The sequence below is a fragment of the Platichthys flesus genome, chromosome 14 (assembly GCF_949316205.1).
Source record: "Platichthys flesus chromosome 14, fPlaFle2.1, whole genome shotgun sequence".
Classification (NCBI taxonomy): domain Eukaryota; kingdom Metazoa; phylum Chordata; class Actinopteri; order Pleuronectiformes; family Pleuronectidae; genus Platichthys; species Platichthys flesus.
In genome coordinates, this window is record NC_084958.1 from 17,741,055 (window position 1) to 17,767,073 (window position 26,019).

Sequence of the window (26,019 nt, forward strand, 5' to 3'; positions counted from 1 at the left end):
GTAATGCGCAGTCAGGCATGCACAGGCATAGTTTTGGGTTGTCTTTGGATGGAAACGGAGATTCAATAGGTTTTTCGTTACAGATAAGTTGGGAAAGAATCTACTCACTGTTGGTGTCTGCTGCACTACATGGCCAAAAGTTTGTGGACATCTTGAGGTTCCCACATCAGTGTGGAATCAGGGAATCTCCGCTGAGGTCGGTGATAAGGTCCGGTTCAGTTTGAGGCTTAAGTCCTTGAACTTTGCACCAAAACATGAAAAGCACCCGACACTGAAAGTAAAGAAAAGTATTTATCCACACTTACTTCAGCCATGGTGCGAATATGATGGTTGGTGTTTCATATTCAGGAAAAATCCTGAAGAAATGTGTGGGAGCAGGACACAGTCACACCTGTGAGTGTGAGGTGAATATCGCAGGTCAAAGTTCACCAAAGTTGAACTCTATTCAAATCCATTCTGCGTTTCCCGCCTGCTGCCACAGACTGGAAGTGAACAGGAGGCAATGGTTCGCCACTGCTACGTTTTCTTAATTGTGACTGTGCCCTAACTCTGTGTTAATGTTAGACTTTCTCAGAGCAAGGACCCAATCAAAGACCAAGATGCACATTTTTTTTCTTTATTTCAAAAATAGGTAAACCAAGGATCCAAAAAGGAAAAAAAAATGACAAGAGCAAAAAACTGAAAATCCAATTCAATAATTTGGCAAAACAGAGTTCCAAAAAGGGAAAAACAAAGAGGCTCAAAAATCAAAGTCAAAAAACATAACAGAGCTAAAAAATTGTAGTATCCTGGAATGGCTTCTTCACAGTCAAAAATGATACAATCCGACAGGGGACAACAGAAAGACTGGGCTTAAATAGAAGGGGGAACAAAGACAAGACACAGGTGAACAAATCAGGCAAACACTCAGAACAACAGAACACACATGGCCTGACAACATAAACACAACAAGCACATGACAACATAAATAAACAGGGGGAAAGACATGACGTTAGAAAACACAAGCAGGAACCACAAGCGAAAATGTCTTAAATCACCAGGGTCTTAACGGTTAATCTTTAAACATGCCCACCGCTCCATTGCTGGTGCTGTCGTCAAAACAACGACAATCACAATTGCATGCTTGGTAAACGTTACAGAGCTTTCTTGGCAATGTGCCATTGGAGCTTTCAGTCCAGAGCTACAGAGAAATAAAGGATATAAATAATAAAATCCATGACCTGATGAACACAGGGTCACCAGCTGCCTCTTCCTCCTCCGGCATTGATGTGATGTGATTGGCTGGTGCCTCCGTTGTCGCGCAAAAACGTTACCTTTGCTCCACATCTAATGTGCCCAGGAACCACACTGCAGCTCAGCCATGCAGGTTGTCACCCAATTCAAAGTGAATGAGCAGCGTTTGATCACTCCAACTCTCACAGGAGAGCTCCTTGTGTAAAGTTGATATAGGAAGGATTTCATTTTTATAGCCTACACACCAATATGGAAACCATGGGTAACTGATTGGTTATCTCTTTCCAGCCACAGATCAATTTCCAATAAAAGTTAAAATCCCATTGCCGTCAAACACAATCAACAGAAAAGGACATCACGGTCACCGTTCAATACCAATATCGTCTCAGAAACCACTGGATGCAACTAACCTTTCCAATCCGCTGAGGACTGACGCAGGCTTCTGATTGTTGGAACAGCTGAGTTCAAATACCAATGTTCCGATTAGAAAAACAGAAGTTTAGACGAGCGTCATGTTGTTTCATTTTGTGGCCGAAACCTTTTAGAAATGCCCGAATGTTGCTCAAGGTTAAGACCCAATTAAACGGTTAGAGTTGAGCAGCAGGTGAGAATAAAAAGAGAAGCCACAGAAGGACGGGCTGAAAGAGACCTAGGTCAAACTGACCCCGGAGGCGGTGGAGCAGAATGTTACCTGGAGGTATGAACAGATTGATTCAGGGAATAGACAGCAGAGGGGCTGATTTAAGTTTAATCAAGCACACACACATATAGTTGAGTAAAGAATCATGCAGACGTATATAAGCAGCTTCCCTGGTTCTTGTGGTGCATACCCTGGATAATTAATGAACAATACGGTGTCGCAGCATAAACAGAAGTGCAGCTGGGGGTGATTTTTCAAAGGCTTGGCGACGGGGCACCGATTAATTCAAAATTAGATGAATTTTTAATCGTTTTAGACGTGCGTGTGCTGAGGAAGAAATCAGGGAAATCTATCATCTAATATATTAGAAATGTTGCTTCAAGTGTTAGTTTTAGCTCCAGCTCTAGTTTGTAAAACACTGTCAGTGTCTCCTTTCGAATACAGACACGTTTTCATTCCAGTAGTTACTTGATTAAGCAACCTGAATATTTCACAGTTGTAATAAGCAAATACTGACGTAAGATATGTGGCGTATTCTGACCTTAATCACATTATGACGTCGTTTTGGAATTACCAACAGCTTGAAGACGCATGCCCTGAGTTCCAGTGTAAACAAGAGAGTAAAAAAGACTGAAAAATAAAATCAGTTGAAGCTGTAGATGTAAAACACTGTGGGCACCCTGACTTTTTCTGGACATCGATAAGATGTTTTCTGTCTTTTCAAACTTTGATATAATTTTAATCTTTTTTGAGACTGAAATATAAAAGATGTTTCATTGATGTCCACTCTTCTTGAAATTGATTCCTATGGATAACATTTGCTCTGTGGACATTTAGTTAAAGTTATTAACGTCAACACAAGCAGATAAATTAACCAAACTGTTGGAAGGAGCTTGATTCTTTTTTCCAATAAAGTTTTGGGATTGAACATAAATGATTCAACGCACAAATGAAACATTTATGAGAAACTTCACAAAATATAGGCAAATATAAAGTCTTGAAATGTGTTTTTTTGTTTTTCTACAAGCAGAACTCCTGACAGCGCTATGCAGACCGACAGGCTGGGCAGAGAACAGGGAGCCTTTTGGCTTGGAGAAAAACAGCCTCAGGTTAGATGCAAAACAAAATTCAACAGTTGTAAATAAAACCCAGAATGTACTACATTCACAATTTCCACAGATGTTAATAAACATGCAGGGCTTCTGAGTGCACAGCAGCTGCATACTAATGGAGGGGAGGTTCTTGACTCCATTCCAAACCCTCTGGTTTAGAATGGACGGCTGAGAATAACAGAAAGTGTTTGGTATGATTGCGGCTGCCTCTTCTCTCGGTCAATTTCGATTCAGTCTCACAAGCACCAGAAGAGCGAAGCATTCAAATCCACAGTGGACTTCTGAATGAGGAGGAGCACAGCTAGAGGTCGAAAGATGAAAGAGGAATTCTGAATTCAATGAGCAATCAGAGAATCCACAGCGCCTCATTACATAAAAAAAACATTTTCATAGAAATATAAGACAATATTCTTTTCTCCACTGCTGCAAGTGTTTCCTATCACACTTGACCCTCAGGCACGTTGCAGCTCCCTGAGCAGAGTAGAAATAGTTTTCTTCTTGTGATATTTTCTTCTGTCCAGCGTCATTCAATCCGCATGTGTATGATCTTGGATTTGGATCCTTTTGTTTTTATTTGTACAGCGACCAAACCACCATCTCTTTACCTCGCCAGGTCGAGACTCGAGACCTCACAATATTATAGAGAAAACCAACAGTTAGTGCACAAAGCCAACACCAAGCAATCCTGTAGAGTGAAAAATCATCAGAACAGGACTCAGTGTGAACATCTAGGTAGATGACTCAGTGTGTGTCATCTACCTCCACTGGTTAGGGTAAGAGGAGAGATAGGAGGCAGAGACACAAACATAAAAAACAATAATTATCTTATTATTATTGTTGTTGCAGTTTTTTGCTCTGAAGGAAAGAAAGAAAGAAAGAAAGAAAGAAAGAAAGAAAGAAAGAAAGAAGAAAGAAAGCAAGAAATGACGCATACAACCTCGTGTGACTGCTCATAAGTTAACGACCAAGCTGATCAACAGTGACATCTAGTGACCACTATCCGCTATCGGTGTGGAATGCGTTGATCCACGGACCAGGGAAATTCAGGATGAGGTAGACAAGAAAAATTGATAAAGAGTATATTTATATATACTAGTATACTTATTATTATATTTAAAAAAGGCAATAGAATAAAAATAAATACAATTTTCAATGTGTATATAATGTAAAACACTTTGAAATCTGAATTTGAAGACTGCTCAGTAAATATGAATACTTAGGTAATAGGTAAGTAATATATAAAGTACTCGAATCTGCGTTGAGTACAGTACTTGAGTAAATGTCCTTAGTTACTTTGAGTCCTTGTTATGTATGGTGAGTAACCTTCGTGGTTTCCTTGTTAGGACGCGCACGATCCTCAGAAGGGAACGCGGCCCCGGTCACATGCTCGTGTGTGAGGATCAGCTGACAGACTCTCCTCTTCCTCCTCCATCAGACTGACAGCTCCTCCTCACACACTCGGGTTCCTCTCCACCTTCCCGTCTCTGGCGTCTCGTCTGTCCCCTGAGTCCAGCGTCCCCCCCGCCGCCGATCCAGCAGCCTGGGATAGATGTTGTTGGAGTGGATGATGAACGGACACGCCATTCTTTACACGGGGGTCACTGTGGCCTTCTGGACCACCATACTCGTCGTCGGTAAGATCGCAGTTCCCCCCGGAAAAATGAGTCAGGATGTGGAATAAAATGAATGCACACGTTTAATCCCTGGACATGTGAAGCAGTTATTATACAGTCGCTTTTTGTGTCTTCGTGGAAACGTGTGTTTTTATCAGCATCTGACAGGGAAGATTAGGGACCAGGCTAAACCATGGAACCACAGCGGCTGCGGCTGTTTCCGTTTTTATTAGCTAGCATCCGCTGGCAAGTGGATTTAGCGGCTAGCTAGACAAGGTTATATTTGCACAGTGTGCCGTGGGCACGTGACACAAGTGACAACACGTTACTGTCGTCGTTTTGTATGTTATCATTTGGTGCAAGCTTATTTATCTTGCGTGCTAGTTAGCATTTCGCTAGCAGTAGCGTAATGTTAAGCCACTGTTAGCTCGCTAGCTAGCGTCTGGCTAATGGCTAACCGCTAGCATCCTCAGCCTCAAGCAATGAACAACAGTGTTAGAAATGGACGATGATGAATTCTCCTATTTGTCGTTATATATTGCTATATACATTATTTCCCCCCCGCATGTTTGATGAAGCTAAGCTAGCGCTAGCTGGTTTGCAGCTCGCACACACAGCTGACCGGATCCCGATACAGGAACTGCAGCGGTTTTCACGTGAGAGTGAACAATCACACTGAAGCTGCAACTTCTCTGCAGGACTTCAACACGTTCATGTGACTCTGCCTCACACACTGTGCAGAGGAAAGGTTCCTTTATACAGTCAACACACAGTAAATAGATGAACTGGAGTAATGACGAGCTTTTAGTTCAGTGTACTTGTGCTGTCTGATCCTTTTTTTATTTACATGTCACATGTGAATTAAGAAGTTCTCTGTTTCCTCAGGCCTCTGCTACACCATATTTGACCTTGGTTTCCGCTTCGATGTGGCATGGTGAGTAGTGTGGGCACAAACCCACAAAGTAAAAGATGTGTAAGAGTGTATTTGTCTGATAGCCCCATCTTTTAATTCACAGTCTTAAACAATGATAAATGCTTCATTCAAGAGTGTAAACCCTGAAACAATATGTGACACACCAATCCTCTTAGTGTTGTATGGTTCAATAGATTTTTGGACAAAACGATACAAACTGGACTTAAAAAATTGCCAAACATGACAATTCACTCTTAAATGCATGTTATTCTGTCATCTCACAACTTATAAGTGTGAGTGTCTGTTGATTTACTACTGACTGCTACCCTGACTCTATGGCAATGGCAAAATTATGCCAACTTTTCCCAAATTGCGCAACTTTCTTCACACTGTTAAAATGTTGCCTTTACACTGATGTGACAGATTCAACCCCCCCTTCCCCTTTGATAGTTTGATAAAGCAGCACTAAACCTGTTTACACAAGACTGATTTACAAGTCATCTTTTTCAATTACACTGCAAATAACCAAAAATATGAAGATATAGTAACATTTTGGTTGTAAATATTGTTTGTAAAATTGCAAAAAGGAGTGTGTTACTGACCAGCTTCAATATACAACCTAAGACAGTTATGCGTTAAATCTGACACTTAAATGTGAAACAAATTGTGCTGCATTGTAAAATAAATGGCTGTACTTTTTTTTTCCACATCGGCATGTAGCTCTAAATATGACACTAACTTTTGCTGCTTGCATGTGTTGATTATTCAATATACTGTGAACTGGCTGTGTTTCCTAATTATTCAGATTCCAACCGCTCTACTTCTTTCCTCGCAGGTTCCTCACGGAGACCTCTCCCTTCATGTGGGCCAATCTGGGAATTGGTTTGGCCATTTCTCTGTCAGTGGTAGGAGCTGCCTGGTGAGTAGTTAACATAAATCATGGTTTAAAGTGTGTGTATGCTGCAGACTTCTGTCAGGTCATTTCAATGTGTAAGGCAGATGTTGTTGTGCTTTAAAGTCCTTTTTATCATTTCCTCTTTCTTGAATCACTCAGGAAAAACCTTGTGTGTAAGAGAGGAAGTGGAAAATCTCAAATTTAGTCACATGGGAACTTTTGTGTTCTCTTCTGAATATTTGGACAGTTAAAACTTGATGCTCACTTTTGTCTGATGCATTTGACTGAAGTGAAGCACAGATTGCTCCCGTATCATGAACTAAAACCAGTATGTGACTTCCATCAAAAGCCATACATGACCAAGCAGAACCATCACCAGCTGTGTATTGAACTGAATACTAATATTTGTTTCCTTTTGTACTACACACGTCTGTTTCCATTGTTTTGAGGTTGAATAGTCCAGAGAACTGGGCCAGATCCTTTTTGTATGTTGTTATGATATGAATTTTACTTCTTTCTTTAGTAAGTTGTTTATTTTTGCCAGAATAGATTCTCTCTATACCTTCCCTATTCAAACTGACTGAAAACTCCACCTCAATTGAAAATGGCTTTTAATCCTCAGTCAACTCTTAGAAACACTGCGCGTTACTCCAAAGAACAGTGCAGAGAGATTAACAAATACTACCCAACCTGTTTGTATCGGATTTAACAGTCTCATTTTAAACTTGGAATCCAAATTGAGAATTGGTTTTGTGAATTTTAAGTAGAAAAGATAAATAAACCTTTGCCTTTGCTGTCAGCCCATTGGTGAGAGCTCGTGGAAGAAGATTAGTCAGAAATGTTCTGTTTCCAGAACAGTAGATCTTTGATGAGGCTTCATCCTCCACCTCCTCATCACCTGGTAGTTTTCTGTGATGTTCAATATGTCTTTCTTGTTGGTGTTGTGTTTCAGGGGGATTTACATCACAGGCTCAAGCATCCTTGGTGGTGGTGTCAAGGCTCCACGAATCAAGACCAAGAATTTAGTCAGGTAGGTTTAATTTAGAACAGAACCGGTTTCAGTTTCTTTTTGTAAACACCAGCAAACAATGTTGTAACATTAGTAGGAACATCTCCGATTATGACTGCAGCGTTTTACTGTTTGTTTTGAATATCACACTGTTAAGGGATTCCCAAACAAATGTATTTTCAAATTTGTTAAATAAAATCCCAAGTTATTAGCAAAACTAACAATTAGCTGCCATTGAATGAGAATCCCTGAGTCCCTGTCAGGTTAGACAGTGAGTTACAGTTCTACCTTGCTTCCATGATTGCAGTTTGATTGTTAATCCACAGCAGTGCTGTGTAGAATTAGCTGCATGATTTAAAAACAAAACATTTATTTCTGATTGTGTTTTTTTTATTCTCCCTCCAGCATCATCTTCTGTGAAGCTGTTGCGATCTATGGGATCATCATGGCCATTGTTATCAGCAACATGGCTGAGGTGAGCAATGAGCGTCTTCATCGTTAATGTTCATAAAACAGCCAAGTTATCCATTTTGTGTCTCCAGGGGAATTTCAGGCAGCAGAACTGTACAGGAGAAAGTACTTCCATAACCTACTGCATTGTACACATGGGATGTGAGGGAAGCTGCACAGCAGAACAATGATAGTTGGTTGCTTCTAAAAATACATCTTTTGATTCTATAGAATTTCAGTGGAACAACCCCCGAGACCATCGGAGCGAGGAACTATCAAGCCGGTAAGAAACGGACATAAAGTTGCTGAGTGAAGCCGTAAAAGAAATATCCACCACTTAGTTTTAGTACGTTTTCAAATGCCTTTTATGAATTTGTGAATATCGCTGACTCGTTTGATCTCTGTTCTACAAGGTTACTCCATGTTTGGAGCCGGTCTGACTGTGGGCTTTTCCAACCTCTTCTGTGGCATCTGTGTCGGCATCGTGGGCAGCGGAGCGGCTTTGGCAGACGCCCAGAACGGCAGCCTCTTCGTCAAGATCCTCATCGTGGAGATCTTCGGCAGCGCCATTGGCCTGTTCGGAGTTATTGTAGCCATTCTGCAGGTGAGTGTGTCCGGCTGAGTCGTTTTGTCTTCACTGTTCTTTTTTCCTTTGGAGAGGAATCTATGAGAAATGTCGGTGCTAAGTAGAGTGTGGATACCCAACCGGATGCCAGGCTGTGTTTAGACAAACATTTCAAATTGTTCGTGTTCAGGTCGCGTTAGCTGGGCTTTACTTAATTGACCCCCCTCCCCCAGGCTGGAGCTACACTCTAAACAACTATTTTTTCCACAAATGTCTACATAGATGTATATTCCTGAAACAGGGACTCAAGCTGTGTTTGCTTTTCCAATTCTTTAATAATTTGTATATTTGTTTTTGTTTTCCCCCCCCCATAGACGTCGAAAGTAAAGATGGGCGACTAGAGGGCTTTCACACACTGAGAAGATGAAATGACACTGCTGGAAAACAAAAAAGATGGATTATTGTGTATATACATCGTAAATTATTTAAATGTCTCTATTTGCCTCGTTATCTTTAACCATTATTCATTCAAGAGTGGTTGGTGCATCGGTTTGAAGTTGAAGCAAGAAAATGTCAATTAGTGTAAAGAAAAACCTACATTACCTGAAGGATTGTACATTAAGATCATCATAAACATTTTCTGACCACTCTTGGACGAATGAGGAGTTAAAAATTACACTAGACTATTTGAAAATATTTGTGTGTGTGGCTGTGTGTGTGTGCGCGTGTGTGTACACTGGATACGTGATTTCTTTTTTTCTATTTTCCTGTGAAGCATGAGTGTTTCCCTTTGTGTTTGTAGCTTGGTCTGTCATTTTTCTTTTTGTTGTTGCATCTGTTTTTTTGCGTATGAGCAAGTGGCCCTTACTTCACATCGTGGCCCAAACCCAGTATTTGCCAGCTCTCTTACTTTAGTATTCAGACAGAATCTGAGGGGTTTGAATTAAAAATCATTATAGAGAGGTAAGAGGACGGATCCCAGCAGCAGATCTGCTCTGAATATGTTCTCCTGTCATTCACTTCATTACTTGCTGAAACTTTTCTTCATTTGAAATCCACGAGATTCTTGAACGTCAGCCACAACTCCCGTTTTTTCCCCAGAGTGTCCTCGACTTTTTGAGTTCAGTTGATGTTAAGAGGGAAATAAAGATGGCCGCGCTTGAAGATGGCTTTAGAAAACCTGATCGGTCACAAGAACAAACAAACAAACTTCTGTCCTCTCTTCTCTGTAGATTTGTCAACCTTATCTGTTCTTAGACTGGAAAGGAGAATCATTTATTTTTATATAGCTTAACCTTGGTTGTAAGTGCATGAAGTCTTTCAGAAATTAATACTGTATAGGTGCACGAGTCCCCTGACTTGTAATTTTAGCAATCTCAGGTGCTCTGGTTGCCAAGACTCTGGGTAAAAACTATCACCTTGACTTCCTCTTCATGTTACACTAAAATCCACTGCTGACATTAATATCAAATGTAAACTGTTCACATCTGTTTTCCTTTGTTTTCTAACATTCCTTTGTTCGTGTAAATCGGAGTTGTGTGAGTGGAGTCCACATTGACGATAAGAACCCCCTGGTACATTACAACAAAGCTGTACACTCTTGATGTTATTATCAACTGGCTGCTGTACAGTATTTCAGGTGTAATTATTTTATGTCAACTTATAAATCTGGATAAATAAGTTATGTTTCCTGAGGTTCCTGAACCTTGGGCAGCCAGCTGACGTCATAGAATAGAGTGGATGTGGACTCTGAGTGCAGAATGCTGCAATATTCAGTCTCATGTTTGTTGGTGACACACATTTTGTTCTTTAGGCATCATTCCACATGGATGACAGACCACAGCTCATTGTGACTTGTCTGATATCTTTCTTTGACCCTTCTTGTGAAGCTCTGAAAGTGAATAGTGAACATTGAATCTAACAATGGGGGGGGGGGGGGGGACTGAGTAGACTCAAGAATATGTAGACCCCAAGATGAAACTCCACCAGGCTCTGTGCCACACCCCTGGCTTTCAGTGACTGTAGTTGGTACTGTGTGTTTACTTTGTTGATGTGATGGTGATGAGATAATAACTGATGTTTTTGACGTTGTGTATAATAAGAAAAACAGATCATCCTTCTGGCTTCATAAATGTCCTTGAGAAAAATAAAAAAGGTCCAATCAAGATCTCTGATTCAACTCCTCTTGCGTGGTCCTGCTCTGTTTGATCTGTCGCGATTTCATTGCGTCCATGCAGTCCACGTGCGTTTCTTCTGATCTCCACTAGATGGAGCAGTACACCGCAACATCTGTAGTACTTAATCAAACTGGTACTGTACATACATACATTTCCAATTTAAAGACCAAACAAATAATGATGTTGATTTAAAAGATGAAATGATAAAAGTAATCAGTCAAATTAATTAGACTGAGAACAAAGAAACTGTTAAAATAAACCTTTCAAAAGTGTTATTTAGACAAATTTAATGAAAACCAAGAGGTCATATCTTCTCGATGGTTATTTTGTGATGTATAGTTAAAATAGCTTATTTCAAATTTCAGAGATATTATTCTTAACATACAACATAGTTAATATACAAAGTTGAAATTTATTTCTATACAAACAAGAACAATTTGGTTGGCTCCACATAATATTGTATTTTACATTTTTTTGTGCAGATTAAAGCTTAGATAAACGTTTAAACAGGGGACCAAATCATTTGCTGTGAAGCCAGAGTAAACAAATAAGGTAGAAGTATTCAAAGTCAATTCAACACAACTTTATTTGTCCCTGGGGAGAGCAATTCTAAGGCAAATAGGGCGTGTGATCGTTGGAGTGTAGATAAATACTGAATGATTGAAGAGAAAGGAGTGCAGGCATAAATTATGTACAGTTAAGTGATATATGTACAGGGTATATGAAGAAATCGAATTATTTACAAACACTTTGATATTTTGTCACCGCCTTGTGAGGTTTGTTATGAAACGCAATGTAAATAACATATATATGTATTATTATTATTGTGATTTTTTACGGGATCATAATAATAATGGGTCATCAAATCTCCCCCTCTCTGATGATATCAAAATAACAAAAAGGCGAAGGGGCGTGTGGCCCCTCCCAGCTTCCGTCGGCAGCCGGAGTGAAAGGACCTGCCTCGGAGCATCCTTCCTCCTCGCTTTCTTCCTAATCCTCACCCAAACACAGCGGGATGACGGAGGCATCGTGAGGATGGCGTCTCTCCTCTCTGCGGTTTGCTGTAGCACGTCGTTGCGGGTGATGTTAGCCGCTGTGCTAACGTAACATCACGCTTTCCTCCACCAGCGGCGGCGGCGGCAGCAGCGAGGACGAGCAGACATCACCGGGAACGAGGAGAACTGGACTGAGCCTTTTAGCTTCTCTGATTTATTTTATTTTGTTTACTCCATCGTTGCAACATTTTACGCCTTTGACACTTTATTGCCGCCCCCACCACCCCCCGCTCCACCTCCTCCACCTGAACGCAACCAGCTCCAGGAAAACACCAGAGTCCGCCTGACAACATCGAGGTAGGTGCATCGTTGGGTTCTGCATCGCATCCTCGCTTTCTTTCTTTCTTTGTTTCCACGCGTCTATCTCTCCATCCTGCACAGCTCCAGCCTCCATTGAAGACGTGGCTACTACAGAAATGTGTTTGCATCGCTCTGCCCTCCTTTTGTTATCATGCACACACACAACCACAAACACACACACACCGATCAGCATCCTTTCTCTTTTTCTTTATCTCTTTTTTTTTTGTACACACGCCATACTAGGCTTCACCCTCCACAGTAGATGATCCCCTCACGCTGTTGGGAGGTTTCATTCAAAGAAGATCTGCCTCTGTTTGCAACAATCTCCTCCATCTTTTTATTTTTTTAGATAAAGGGAAGGATGCTGAGGAATACAGCATCTCAGTTACATTACAGTGAGACCACCAGGATGTGCATTACACTGGAGGAGTAAGAGAGGAGGAGGAGGAGGAGGAGGAGGAGGCTTCCACATCATGAACTAACCAGGCGTTTACACAGAAGCTCTGCACCTAGACCGTAATCCAACCTGACATCTCTCCCATTTATGACAAAGTATCCCTCTACAGGAGCAAGTGGACTGGAACTACCTTTGCTCTCAGCATCAACTAAGTTGCAGAGCAGCTTCAGGCAGGAGTCTCCAATGTTCCCTTCGACGCACAAAACATACTCTTATCGTGTCCAGGCCCTACTTTTATTTTGAAGTGATATTTGGTTGTTTTTTTAAATTGTAAGTCAGTGAAAGAGCAACGTGTGTGTTCATAGGTTTGTGTAGAAGTGGTACATGGTTATTATCACTGTTTATTTGTAGTTGATTGGCTGATGGTTTCCTTGGTTGATCATTCTATTTGTTATATACATGTTAGAAAACAGTGAGACACGTCCGTCACTGTGTCTTCAAGCCCAGGATGATGTGTTGTTTAACCAACAACACAAAACCTTCAATACTAAGAAGCTGGAGCTAGGTTTGGAAATGATGATGGGGCTTTTTATTCAATTAAAAGTTTATATATTTCCTGTACTGCGCTGACTGATTCGATCAGATTCTGTTGTAGATAATGTATCCTGTGAGATTAACAACATTATTTCTTTAGTAGTTAGTTATTTTGAAACAAAATGTTATTCTGTCCAAAACCAAGTTACCACTTTTGGTAGTTTTGAAAACAATGTTTTAATTACGAATTTGACTAATAATCAAAATAATCAAAAGATTGATAAACAATTTAAATAATTTTCAGTTGCACTCTTGCGATTATCATGTTGTCAAATGAATGAATACCAGTTTTCATTCACTGATGATGTAATCTGTACATTATGTACCCTTTTGTATTTCATATAGCCTCCATGAAAGTTTCTCAAAGTTCTCATCAGCAGATTGTATTTCCATGGATTGATAGAGCATGATACAGAAGTAAGAAGGTGCATAACATCACTGCCACATTTAATTCAACTGCTCAAGTTTCCGGGTCCTGGTACAGCGCACGTCGCCTCTCGCTGGGACACCTGAACAGAACGTGATGAGCAGGTGGACCTTGAGTTGAAATGATTTCCTCGGCTGTTGGATTAAGCTCTCGCTGCTCCAGCATTTCCACGCACACTCGTCTGCAGAAGGGTCGTCCGGCCATCTGCTGTGGAAACCTGCGCTGTCTGTGACTTAACTCCAGGCTCCTCAGATGGAGCACAGAAATGGCTGTGGCGTCAGGCTGTTGAATTACCGGTGGCAGGGTGGTGTCTGGGTCTGTGGTTAATCAGGCTGATCTGGAGCCAGAAGGTCACAGTCTCGCTCGCACTGTAAGTGACGTTAAGTTCTTGGTAACCGTTAACTAGTTTCAAACTAGTGATGTACGTAATCAACTAACACCGATTATCCATTGAACAATAGTCTAGTAAAGACTGAAAGACTGTGCTAAGCTTTTATTTTGGAAACCTTTTAGCACCTTCCAATCAACTAACTAACTTAAGTTTTAGTAATTTTTTTAATCGAACTTCCGATTTGTAAGAGTAGTTTTTACAATATTTGTTTACAAGGTGAGATATGTACTTCGGAGATGTTTCCGATATATTGTTTAGTCATTAAGTTAAGTATTTTTTTTGTGACATGTGGTTAAGATCTAACTGTTTACATGATCATGAAACTGAATTTTTTTTGTGTCAGGTCAAGTAATGTATGTTGACCATATTTTATCTAAACTTTAACTTTAAGTTTAAAGGGGTCTAGAATTGTTGGTAAGCTCAGTAATCTATATACCAGTTAGATTTAGCAGTTAAATAATTACTAAAGAACTGGCCTGTGTGATGCAACCTGTTTGAAGGTAGTGAGACACAAATCACACAAATCACCTCATCACAGAAGGTTTGTCTGGAGGTGAACCTGCCTCCATCTCTGGTGAAGCCCAATGATGCAAACCAGTGAGGAGCAAAGAGCATGTTGCTCACTGGTTTTTCTGCAGGTGTCTCCTCACTGGTCACTCTTTCATGTTGGGATTTGTTGTCATGGGAACTACTCGGGCCATCCCAGAGCAGCCGAAGGGGCGAGTTCAGAGAAGTACACATCTGTGTGTGTGATTGTGTGTGTTTGTGTACTTGTATCGTTTTGAGACCAGGTTTGACTTTCGGGCACCATGGACTCTGGATTTATTGTTCATTCAACAATTCACAAGTTTTTAAAGCTTTTTCATGGTTAAGATATATATATTTTTTTAAGAAGTTAAACCGGGAGTAAACAAGCTAAAAAGTGAAGTCAGTAAGTTTACTTGCAGATGGACAGTGACATGTATACGTTAGAACCTGTGAGCTGCAGAGGATCTGTACAAAGACTGGCTAGCTGGTTCCCTTTGTTTCCTGTCTCTGTGCTAAGCTAAGCTAAGATGGCTGTAGCTATGATGTGAATTATATAGATTGTTTTCGTCTCAGGACGAAACAGAATAAGCCCAAACTGTCCAAATATGTTAGATGTTGTCTTTGTATAGAGGGCTGTCCCTCCCCTGGCAAAGCAATGATAAGTAAAGTCCGTCTATTTAAAAGTAAATAAAGCAGCTGTTTGTCAAGTAGTTTTTTTTTCTGTTTTCATATATTATTGTAAAAGCAGTATTCCAATTTTTCTCTCTCTATAGTTTATCTTTTGGTTTCTATTTTCTATTAAACATGACTACAGATAACTGGGTGCATGTTGTTGTTTCCCCCTTTACACTTAAACAGATTAAACACTGCTTTTCAAACTCAATAGAGTCACAAAGAAAGATAACTGCCGAGGGCCCAAGTTGATTAAGTCGACATCCATTGAAAGCGTAATTGGACGGTAGTGGCCTTAAGCCTAAAGTCCCACAAGCCGAAAAAGGAGACTCTTGTTTTAATAAACTGTCTTTAAAACCCCTCACCAAATCCTCATTGCACTCCCTCTACCCACAATCCCCCAAGTGACGCTTCCCTTCTTCTGAAGCACTTCATTTATTTATTTGCTCCGATGCCAAATGAGCAGCTGGATTAGAGAGAGAGAGGGCGAGAGACTGAGAGGAAGAGCACACAGAGAGAGAGAGAGGCGATGAAGCTGAAGATGATAATGGTGATGATGACGTTTTTCAGTGTATGGATTGTAGCTGCAGACGGGACTTTGTTGTACTTGCATATCTCGGCCTGCGCGCTGAGAAACGGGCATTCAGCATCTGACTTACCGTGGAAACACGCTGGCATTTCATCAACAGCCTCTTCACGCCACGCCGTCTCGTTGCTTTCCCTTCGCGTTGTCACTTTCATCTGAAAAAACAAAGCGAGAGAAAGAGTGGAGCCTCGGCATCAAAGCAGGGAACTGGGCTCCACAGAGAGAGAAGCAGGAACAGCAGAGATGCAATGTGATCTCAGACTTTAAAACAGTTCAAACCTCCTTCAGATGAGAGACAGCTGAGAGGCAATTTAATATCCGCACGGACAGAGCTGAGTGGAGCCGGGTTGAACACTGGAGTTGTGTTCTGATTTGGTCGGCTTTCTACTCTCTCCTCCTCTGTTCTGCCTCTCACCGCTCGGCTCTTCTCATCTCGACTACTCTTTTCTTTTTCTTGCTCCATTCCGATTGTTTCCTGTTGTCTTTTGTTGTTGCAATGAAATCCACATAAAGCACCAGGCAAAGGTTTTTGGGCCCTAATGATCAAATGGATGGGTAGATGGATAAAAAAAGTTAAACTGAACTATGAAGTTAGATTGAAAAACGTAGATGAAGCTTTGTACCTTTCCTTTGAAATATAATTCACTTACAGAGGGTTATCCTATATAGTACAAACTTGATTGACATGTGTCTTAAACAGTCAATGGTTGTGTCAAATTTTGACATTTACTGATTTACTTAATATATAACATTTACTCTTTTTTTGTCGCTTTTCCTTTGCAGGGATTTAGCCATTTTAATTACAATGATCACCTCATTTGCAAACCCGGCAAAAGAAGTTGACCCATATTATTGCGTAAGGGCACCATCCCCTGTGACCCTGGGAATAAGAAATACAAACTATACAAACTATCAGTCCCCTAAATATACCAGATTTATTTCATCAAAATCGATTAGATGTTTTCTTGGTATTTTTTAATGAAAAAATAATAGCTGTCAATGTTAAAGAAAGTGATTAAAAAAAGATTCCTGGTCTCTATTTTCCAGATCTGCACTATGGACGAATGTGTCCTTCTTGGCCTATGTCCCCCCCGATCCACCGAGTTTCTCTCTAATCTGTTCAGTGCTGCTGAAAAAAACAACAAACAAACAGGCGGGGGTGAAAATATAACCTCTTTGGCGAAGGTAACAAGTCAGAGCATTTATTTGTCCTCTATCTCAGAGTGATGGAGAATTCTCCAGTGCTGTGAGACTCTAGTTCGAGCCATGTGAGACTGGTCCAGAGGTCAGAGGCACTCATTTCCTCTTCTGAATTGATGTCTCTAATCTTTGCAGCATACTGTGATCTTTCCTTTGGCCTCGAGTTATCAAACCCATCTGGTGGGACGAATCCGAGGTTATCACGGGACGCCTCTGTGCTGCGAGCTCCACTTTGGACTTCCCTGGTCCCAGATCCTCTGCAGATAAACATTTATCTAGTGAAGTACCAGGGCTGAGGGCAACAGTAATTGTTATTTCAGCAGCAATGCATGTCTGGGTTATCAAGTGATTTTCTTTTTCCCTGTTGAAATCAATGTTTCTTCTGATCAGTAGACAAATATTTTGACAATGCAAACATATTTACAAAAACATAAAACATGAAAATCAGCCATTTCTTACTTGTGAAAGCTGTAAAAGATTTTACATTTTTGCGAGTGATAAACAAGTTATTAAACTGGATGATAGTCCACAGAACCATGAAGCTGTGCCCCCCCCCCCCGCTGCTGCACAAAGAGCTGTTCACCTGTGTCTGGTGAAGCTTGACTCTGTAGAACTCCGATTCATGATCCACAATGTCACTTATGTTGATGAGTCCCGGCTTCACACACTCTGTGAATAATTTGTTTTCAATGTTGATTCTACCCACGAGTTGTTTGGGTTTTAAGAAGATGTTGATTTATTATTTACTCAAAGATACGTACATACAAGGTGCTCTGATTAAAAGCTTCCTTGGAAGGGGGAACAGTTTTATATTTGTATGTGTGATAGATCTCAGCCTTATAATGGCATAATTTACTTTGGCTTCAGGCTGTAATGTATAAACTGTGTACATATTTTATGATCGCACAATGGTGCAGTCGGACAGTAGGTCATTTTCACAATATGTTGTCAGTGCCATCAATGCCCTCCTTCTAAGTGACATGACCCAGATCCTTCATAATGACTGTGTAGTGTGCTGTGTCTCTGTCTCTCTCTATTAACATCCTCTCTTTCCCTTTCTCTGTCCTCTCGGTCTTTATTTTTATATCACTCACGGCTTTGAGCTTTCAGAGCAGGGATGTAATACTCAGCCAAGACCCGGGGTAACATTGGCTTTCTTCGATAATGTATCTGCGTGTTGAGAAATTAATTTAGAAATTCAACACGGAGATGATTCAGTCAAAATTGTGTCACTTTTATGAGAAAAAAATATTTTTAAAGTGTCCTCTTTTTAAATGTAGAATGACCTGCTTTGTCTAATGTACATTCCCAGTTGGGGGCTGCCTGTGCCGAACCAAACATAACTTCTGTACGTCCCACTGTGCACCAGTTGGTTTGTGGGAGATGAACTTGCCAACAGCAGGATGTGCTGGAGCCCTGACAGAGCTCCGAGGCGCCATACGATCGAGTGTAGCATGGCTTATGCATTTTTGATAAGACTGGGAGGGCTGGCTTGTAGGTTAACACACAACAGGCCCCGGGAAATGTTCTATTCTGTGACTCGTTTTTATACAATGATCATCTGTTTTATTTACTGTTTTGCTAGTTGGACTATATATGACATTCTATTATTGTTTAGCCGATAATGAAATACGTTTTTTTCTGGTCACTTGGGAGAAGCAGGAACAAGCTGTAAACATAAACTGAATTATTACCTTTTTAAATCGTGTTTCTGTCTAACTGGTCATTTGGTTTGGTTTTGGGTTTCTACCGACTCCTGTGGGAAATATCTGTCTCTTTAGCAGCTAAATGTTCCCGGTGAGATCACTACCAAGTTGCCAACTTTGTCTTTCTGCTGTTTGGTGCTGAGCATCTACAGGGCACTGGGGAATGATTATCGGCTTGGCCTTATTGGAGATGATGATCAGGAAGTCAAGGACCGTGTACAGGCTATTACCTCCGCCAAAGAGGTTATATCTTCACTCTTATTTGTGGGTTGGTTTGTGAGTAGGATTATGCAAAGATTGTTAGATGTATTCCCCTCAAAACTGTTGTTCATTTGCTTTATTATTGGCTATGTATCGCTTGATGTGTGACTTTTTCCTTTTATAGTATTGATAATTGTGAAATGGTGGTTTTTCTTCTGAAAAAAATCTTGGCACCAAATTTTCATATAGTGAAATCCCTACCCTACCCAGGGTGGGTGAAGGTAGCAGCTGTAGAGCCGGCAACCACTGGACCAGTCCTAGTGCAGCGTAGGCAGGTTACAGCTGTGGTGGAGACTGGATGCTGCAGCATGAAGGATACCAAGCTGATCATAGGGTGACACGTTGAGATGAAAACTGTGTTTATCTAACCTTGTTAACACTGTTTTCTTAGTGTGTGATTTCAGCTATAATGGTGCTAATAAAGTTGTTTTGTATTGTTGTTATGCAAACATCAATGCTGTGTGGCTTTTTGATTTAAAGATAATAAAAAACTAAAAGATCAGTTAAGCCCCCGGTTGTTGCTATTAATTGAATTAGAGATCGGACATACTGATACATGTCCCTTTACATAACTAATCTGACACTTCCGTTTTGCAGCATTGCCGACAGCAAGAGTTACACTAATGTCCCTATCTTCCTGCAATAGGTCGTTTCTTGGGCTGAAATCAGCAAATAGAAGAAAAACATAAATAAATAATCTGGTTCTATCTGCTGATGTACTCAATCAGAATACACTGGAAAGAAATCCTACTTTTTGTTTTGTGCATCTGTTTTTAGATTTCTTAACCAGAGCAACTGATTATACATAATTTTGTGTCTCAAAATAAATCCTATGGTTTCTTGTCTAGATACACAAAGGAAAGATGCACCACTCTAAACAATGTTGTTCAGAATTGATCAAAACTGCAAGACGTTGCTTTTTTTTTACATTTCTGATGGAAATAATTTATGTTGGGAAACATGTTCCCTTTGTGTTCCTGTCTCTGAGGAAATTGTGAAGCATGGCTGCACTTTTGAATATTTGACAAGTCAGGTTGTTTAGTCGGAACGAGAAGTGGTATTGCATAATCGAAGCAGAACGGTGAAGAAGGGACAGTCCACAGGACAGAATGTAGAAATCTTACATTTGCTCTTAGAGATTCAGACATTTAATGAATCTTAATAATTGCTGGTAAACGTAAGTCTCCTTTCTGATGCTTTGACTCTACTTTTTGTATCGGCTGGATAAAATCATTAATGTTGGATGTTTTGTTTTGAGTCGTCCTTTCCCATTCAACACCCTGAGTTCAGTCACAGTCCATCTCTCCTTCAAACATATGCTTGGCCTCGACTCAATGAATTATGTACCCTCACAAATTAGCAGTCTGGCCACCCGTCTGGCGACCAATTAAAATGTTAAGATGCAGATGTTGTAGACATGCGGGCGAACTTCTGAATGTTTATTTTGACGTGTCTCGGCGTTTGCGTTAAGTTTGAAAGTGAGACAAGATCAGACCTCATCAAACAACAGTGTCTCTAAGAGTTTGCTTTTAAAGTGCATATTTTCAGAAACTGAAAGAAATGCGGCGATTTCATGCCTTGATTTGACAGACAGCACCTCGTTGGGACAGATAGGTGTGAACATGCTCACACCATGACTGAATCATGAAAGTCTCTTATCGCTTTCCTTTTAATTCTAAATCCCAGTGATAAAATAATTCATCTAGTGTATTTTATTATTCTGGTCTTGCAGCATCACATCTGTAATTGTAAGTATGAACAACTCTGAAGCAAAGGCAGAAACCACTGCACTGCAACTAAGCCCCAGGGTGTTATTAAAATGTAAATTTCAGGACCTGTATCTTAGAGGGTGAACTTTGGTAAAAGTTTAGCTTTCAGCAGAGCATCGTAATCCTTCATATAAAACCTATCACTCACATGAGTTTGCTGTGAAAACAGTTGGAGATTTATCACTCTGAAGCAGCTGGTGGTCAGAGAAATATACACTTATTAAAGATAAAACTTTACAAGTTGTTAAGAAAATATTATAATATAAGCAACATAAAGGTCACAAGATTGTAACCACAAGGTGAGACCAAGGCCGGGTTCAAGGAATGAGTCTTTAGCTCTGGTCTTCCTATAAAAGACCTGAGTTTCCTAAATTGTAATAAACATGCACTTGCTAACAATGTAATTTGTTCATTGAAGTGAAGATGCTGATCAAATAATAAAGATTTCTCAGATTAGGGTGTAGAGGGGAGTAAAGGGGACCAATAGATTGAGCAACCTGGGAAGCTTTGCTATATAAAATAATGATAAGGACCGTGGTCTTATCTGCAGCTTATTGTTGGCTGTAAAAAGTCGTTAGCCATCCAGACCTTTAGGCCAGTCTGATAATTGTACAAAAAGTGCATCATTCTTATAAGAAAACAGCAGAAAATCATCAGCAAAGCAGCGTAACTTATACAAAGAAAAAGGAAAAATATTGAAAGAAAAGGGGCCAAGTCAGAAGCTTGGGGAACACCACAAAATAGAGCATCAGTTTCAGACATGTTGGTACCAGACAACACAGAAAAGCTCCTATCTGTAGAGATATGGTATGAGAATCAGTCCCTTACACTCTCATAAACCCCCACCCACTGCCTCAGCCTTTTAATCAGTATGTTGTGATCCACAGTATCGAGAACTGCACATTCACATACTTCAGAAGACACCATTATGTCATCGGAGACTCTAGGAAGAGCTGTCTTAATGGATTGCTTCTGAGGGGAGCTGATTGGAATTGATCTAAAATGTAAAGTGTGCAGTCGAGACAGTGAGCTTCTTGGCTACAGCTTCCTCTAAAACGTCTCGGATAAAATGCAGCCCTGACAATAGGTGGGCGAGGTTAGGTCAGGCAAAATAAATGCATGTTTAAGGTAAAATGGGATACGACCAGATTACAGGTACAAATTTTATAGCTTTGACGTAGGTAAGATACCTGCAGGTATGTAGGAGGGTTTCATACTGCCCACCAGATCAATGAGGTCCTGCAGGGAGATGGAGGAGAGGGACTACAAAATGTATTTCCTAGTTGGATCAGCAGAGAAGGCTGTAAGGGAGGGGATGTGCATTGCACATAGCTGTGCAATGCAACATGACGGACATTGTCTCTGGCGTCACTTACCTTATTGAGATATCACTTCTACCTCTTGATCCACTTGGGCTATACCCATTTTAGAGAATTTCCCTCTTGCAGTCTTATAATTAATCCACAACCCACTGAACAATGAGTTAGCTTGGTTGTTAACCTCTGTGAGCTGAACTTTCTATAGCTTCTCCTAGAGATTAGTCGGCTCACTAATCTCTGTGATAGGAGACCTACTGGAATGTGCTACACAATTTACAAATTGGTAAATGTCTACACTTGGACATACCTCTGGTCTAATTTTGATGAAGGTGTTGCCTTATGCAGGATTATGCAAAAACTACGAAATGGATAACCATGAAACTTGGTGGAAGGATGGGACATGGGCCGAGAAAGAATCCGTAAAATGTTGTTTTGGATCTGAACAAAGAGGGAAGATCCTGGTAGGGTTAGGGTGAGGGGAGAGTATTTTTTTCTGACATTTTTACTAATTTTCCAATAATTCATAGATCTTGATAAAACGAAAAAGAAATAGGAACAGGCATATTTAACTGTTGGGCCTCGGCAAAGGTATTAGCTCTACTGAATGCTCTCCTCGTTATCTTTTTATCTAATCGCTCTCTGACCTTCTATTACCCCTCCCCTCTTTGGCTGCCTATAACGTACTATTTGTCAGTGGTAATGATGGAGATACGGGTCATGATGAAGATGGTGGTGGTCATGATGATAATGATGATGATGATGGTGGTGGTGGTGGTGGTCATGATGATAACGATGGGGATGGCGGTGATAGAGGCTGATGATTGACGTCTCTTCCTCAGGATGTCTGGAGTGTCTAGTCTCAGGTTTGCTCATTCAGAAGAAGCCTTGAAACTTAATGGAGATGGAAACAGCTGATTATATTCCACTTCACATATTTTTATTGCATTTCTCCATAGCATTCTTGGCAGACATGCTATGATAAGGGACTGTTCTTGAATTTATTGCTGTTGTTAAAAAGACAGTTACGGGGATTGTTGAATAAAGTGGATACTTAAAGGGTCTATTCTCTCCGTCAAGCGGAGGCCATCTTTTCTTGTCTCGGCCTTTCCTTCACTTGCAACCTTCAAACTGCTCACAGTCTTGAGTCCCCGGATTTGTTGTCGAACCCTCAGCTGACATTTACATATGAAGGTCGAAGTAAACAAGTGTGCAACCCCTGTGAAATGTTGCAGATAATGAAAGAAACTCAAGGGCTCGGGAGACGTAAACAACAGATCCAGTGAAACAGAGATTTCCTGTGCACGGTTTCATTGTCTCTTGTTTTGGTTTGCTGACCTTTTAGCGAGACAAAAAAATCAAATGAAATCTCAAGATTGCAGTGGAAGTCTCGAAAAAACCCAGTTGAGCAAAATGTCAGCAAGTAAAGAGGCCGAGGTGCAGATGGATTTCGACCTCATGGACTTTGTTTTATACTTTGCACGAGAGAAAAAGCACTGACATGCATTTTATTTACATTGATATGTGAAGTCCTGCGGTGGCTGGACGTCCAGGGCAAAGCAGGTTGTTAATCCTGTCTGTGGATTTCCTTCTTCTGTTTCCCTGCTGCTGATTTTCATCAGTGCCAAACTTCCCTCTTACACGGTTTAACACATGTTGGACACAGAGGGCAGCCCACTTTGCCCCCGAGCTCTGTAGTCGAAGCGGTAAATGAGGCAAGCCTCCTCTGTCCATCTGACGGCCTGAGTATCTATCTGGCTGCCTGACTGCATGTTTGAAACATTTAGACGCGATGTATTACACGGCAGTGTGTTAAGTCGCTGAGGAACAGCACAGCTGGAAAATAAATCCTGACCTGCACAAGTATTTTGGTGTGATTGGCGTGCGGTGTCTGGGTCCTTGGGTCGAAAGAAATCCATCTCATTAACACACACACACACACACACACACACACACACACACACACACACACACACACACACACACACACACACACACACACACACACACACACACACACACGTCCCTCAAGGCTCAGTCTTTGCAGTCTTGACTTTGCTGCCCACAGACAAAAGACAGATGCAGGAAGCAGCAGCCAAATATCTGGACGGGCAGCAGCCATCAGCTCCATCACCGGACATATGTTTCAGTTTGCTGCTGGATATAATTCAATTTGTACCAGTTGTATAAATAAAATATCATACCAGGTACAAACACACATTTTAACGCTCGACATCTGTCGTGATAACAGAATGAACTTCCCAGTTATACCCAGTAATAGGTGAGGATCCAAACACAGATGATACACGAGGAGATTTTAAATCAGACTGGTGAACTACATTTGTTGCTATCTGCGATTCTGGTCTTGATGACCACTCATAGCATCTGGGTTCAGTATCTTGCCCAAGCATACTTCCGCATGCCGATGGGGAGATCGAACCGCCAACCCTCTGGTTAGAACGCAGTCGCTCTGATGTCACTCTGTTTTGTTTTTTTTATCATCTCCTTCAAACTCATCTGTTTCTTTTCTCCAACTAATTGGAAAAACAATAAAGCCGCAGAAAGCATCGCCTGTAGAAAACGCTTTTTAAACCACTTGCCTGGAAAATTGACTTGGCATGTAAGTTTGGCTGAACAGTCAGTGCTGCTTGTTTGTTTTCATCTGCAGATGCTTTTTTGTTGTTTGTTTGGTTTCTGTCGAATATCTTTCTACTGAGATCTTTTAAATTAATTTTTCTAATGCTATTCAACCATGCATTTAAAATGAGAACAAGGGCAGTGAGAACTCTTAAAATGCCACAGGAAGACCGATGATGTTTTGGTTTGATTTTGCTCAACGAATAATTCAACAAGTCACTGCACTGAAAATCATTCACAGCTATAATGAATCACCCTTCACCTGCTTTGGTTCAAGTAAGCAGTGAAAACAATAACATTTACCAGCACAAACTGTCCATTTAGTCCATTTGATAAATCTGTGTAATTAACAAACATTTCCTATTGATTAGGCCTCATCCTATCTTTTGTCTTTTATTTTCCTGCAGGTGCCTGAGACTTCCTGGTTTAAGGCGATGAGCGAAGAGGCTGATCTCAGGCCACAAGAAGGCGACTTCCTGACTGAACTGTCTGCAGGCCCACACATAACAAACTGATGAATGTTTCTCAGCACCAGTCAGACATGTGCCATCACTGGAATCACCTAATTCTTGGAAGTTTTGGAACTAGCTAATTCTTGGACTATCTCTTAACACTGGGCTACCACATGGCTGCGGCATCAACACGACACTGGGAAAGTTTCCAGCGCAACATATGATCACATGTCCTTGTCTGCATTTGGGGCCTTATGTCTTAGATCACTCTGCCATGTTGGTAATAAAATAATAATAGTTCTGGGACCAACAGAGCTGATGAAAACATTTCAGTACGTGTCATGCATGGAACCTGGGTACACATAGAACAAGCTGATTTCTCAGACTCTATCTTCCCGATTGAGCCCATGATTCCTGCAGAAGTTGGGTATCAACCAACCCCATGTGTCTAACAGAGATCTAACAGCAGCTCATATTGCCCCCACAGTCGTGGCTATGAATGCATAACCCCGCCACGCCTGCATTGTCGTGGCTGGCCGTCGCAGGACGGTCGGCTTCCTCGGCCATGCCCCGGCTGATGTTGGGCCGGACTCTGGAGCGCATCTGTAAAGGCGTCCTGCTGCTCTGCCTGCTCCACTTCCTCATCATGATGATCCTGTACTTCGACGTCTACACGCAGCGCTTCGACATCTTCAGCCGCTTCAACAATGGACGCAACGGATCCAGGAATAACATCAGCGGAGCAGCAGGGAGTGGACATCATTATTACTATTTCAACCTCTCCAGGCCAAATGCAACGTTGGCCAGCTACCTGGCCACGGGCGAGCAGCTGATGCCGAGCGCTCAGCCGGAGACCAATCAGACGCCTTCGCCCAAGCCGCTGCCGCCGTGCCCCGAGAACCCACCCGGCCTCGGTGAGTAATGATCTAATAGAGTACTCATCCACATCCGCTACCATGTACAAGGGCTTTTAATATGGTTTTGTTCTGAATGTGATCATCACAAGAATTATGATATAACAACACAGGTACTCACAAGTCATAAAGTAATTTAGATGATAACATGTTAGTCCTGTTAACTGTTAGTTGAACAGTTTCACTACACGAGCAAGTCGTCTCCCG

At 41.1% G+C, this 26,019-nt stretch overlaps 2 protein-coding genes across 2 annotated transcripts in view; both read left to right on the forward strand.

Moving 5' to 3' along the window:
• The first annotated feature begins 4,374 nt into the window (after positions 1-4,374).
• On the forward strand, positions 4,375-10,609 carry atp6v0b (ATPase H+ transporting V0 subunit b). Its single transcript, XM_062404505.1, has 8 exons — positions 4,375-4,619; positions 5,484-5,532; positions 6,347-6,430; positions 7,359-7,436; positions 7,821-7,890; positions 8,097-8,148; positions 8,279-8,469; positions 8,805-10,609. Exons 1-8 carry the CDS (start codon positions 4,535-4,537, stop codon positions 8,829-8,831), a joined length of 636 nt encoding a protein of 211 aa, XP_062260489.1. The 5' UTR covers positions 4,375-4,534; the 3' UTR covers positions 8,832-10,609.
• Positions 10,610-11,574: 965 nt separating this feature from the next.
• b4galt2 (UDP-Gal:betaGlcNAc beta 1,4- galactosyltransferase, polypeptide 2) overlaps positions 11,575-26,019 on the forward strand; it is a 113,853-nt gene continuing 99,408 nt past the window's right edge. Inside the window, exons 1-2 of the mRNA XM_062405328.1 lie at positions 11,575-11,959; positions 24,854-25,812. Of these exons, the coding sequence (XP_062261312.1) occupies positions 25,398-25,812 (415 nt within the window). The 5' untranslated portion in view covers positions 11,575-11,959; positions 24,854-25,397. The remainder of the gene's footprint in view (positions 11,960-24,853; positions 25,813-26,019) is intronic.

Excerpts from the sequence above, each read along its gene's own strand:
- atp6v0b (XM_062404505.1), top strand. The coding sequence starts at position 4,535 with ATGTTGTTGGAGTGGATGATGAACGGACACGCCATTCTTTACACGGGG. Across the intron at positions 4,620-5,483 it reads GACCACCATACTCGTCGTCG|GCCTCTGCTACACCATATTT; the intron begins GTAAGATCGCAG and ends CTGTTTCCTCAG. Across the intron at positions 7,891-8,096 it reads TTATCAGCAACATGGCTGAG|AATTTCAGTGGAACAACCCC; the intron begins GTGAGCAATGAG and ends TTGATTCTATAG.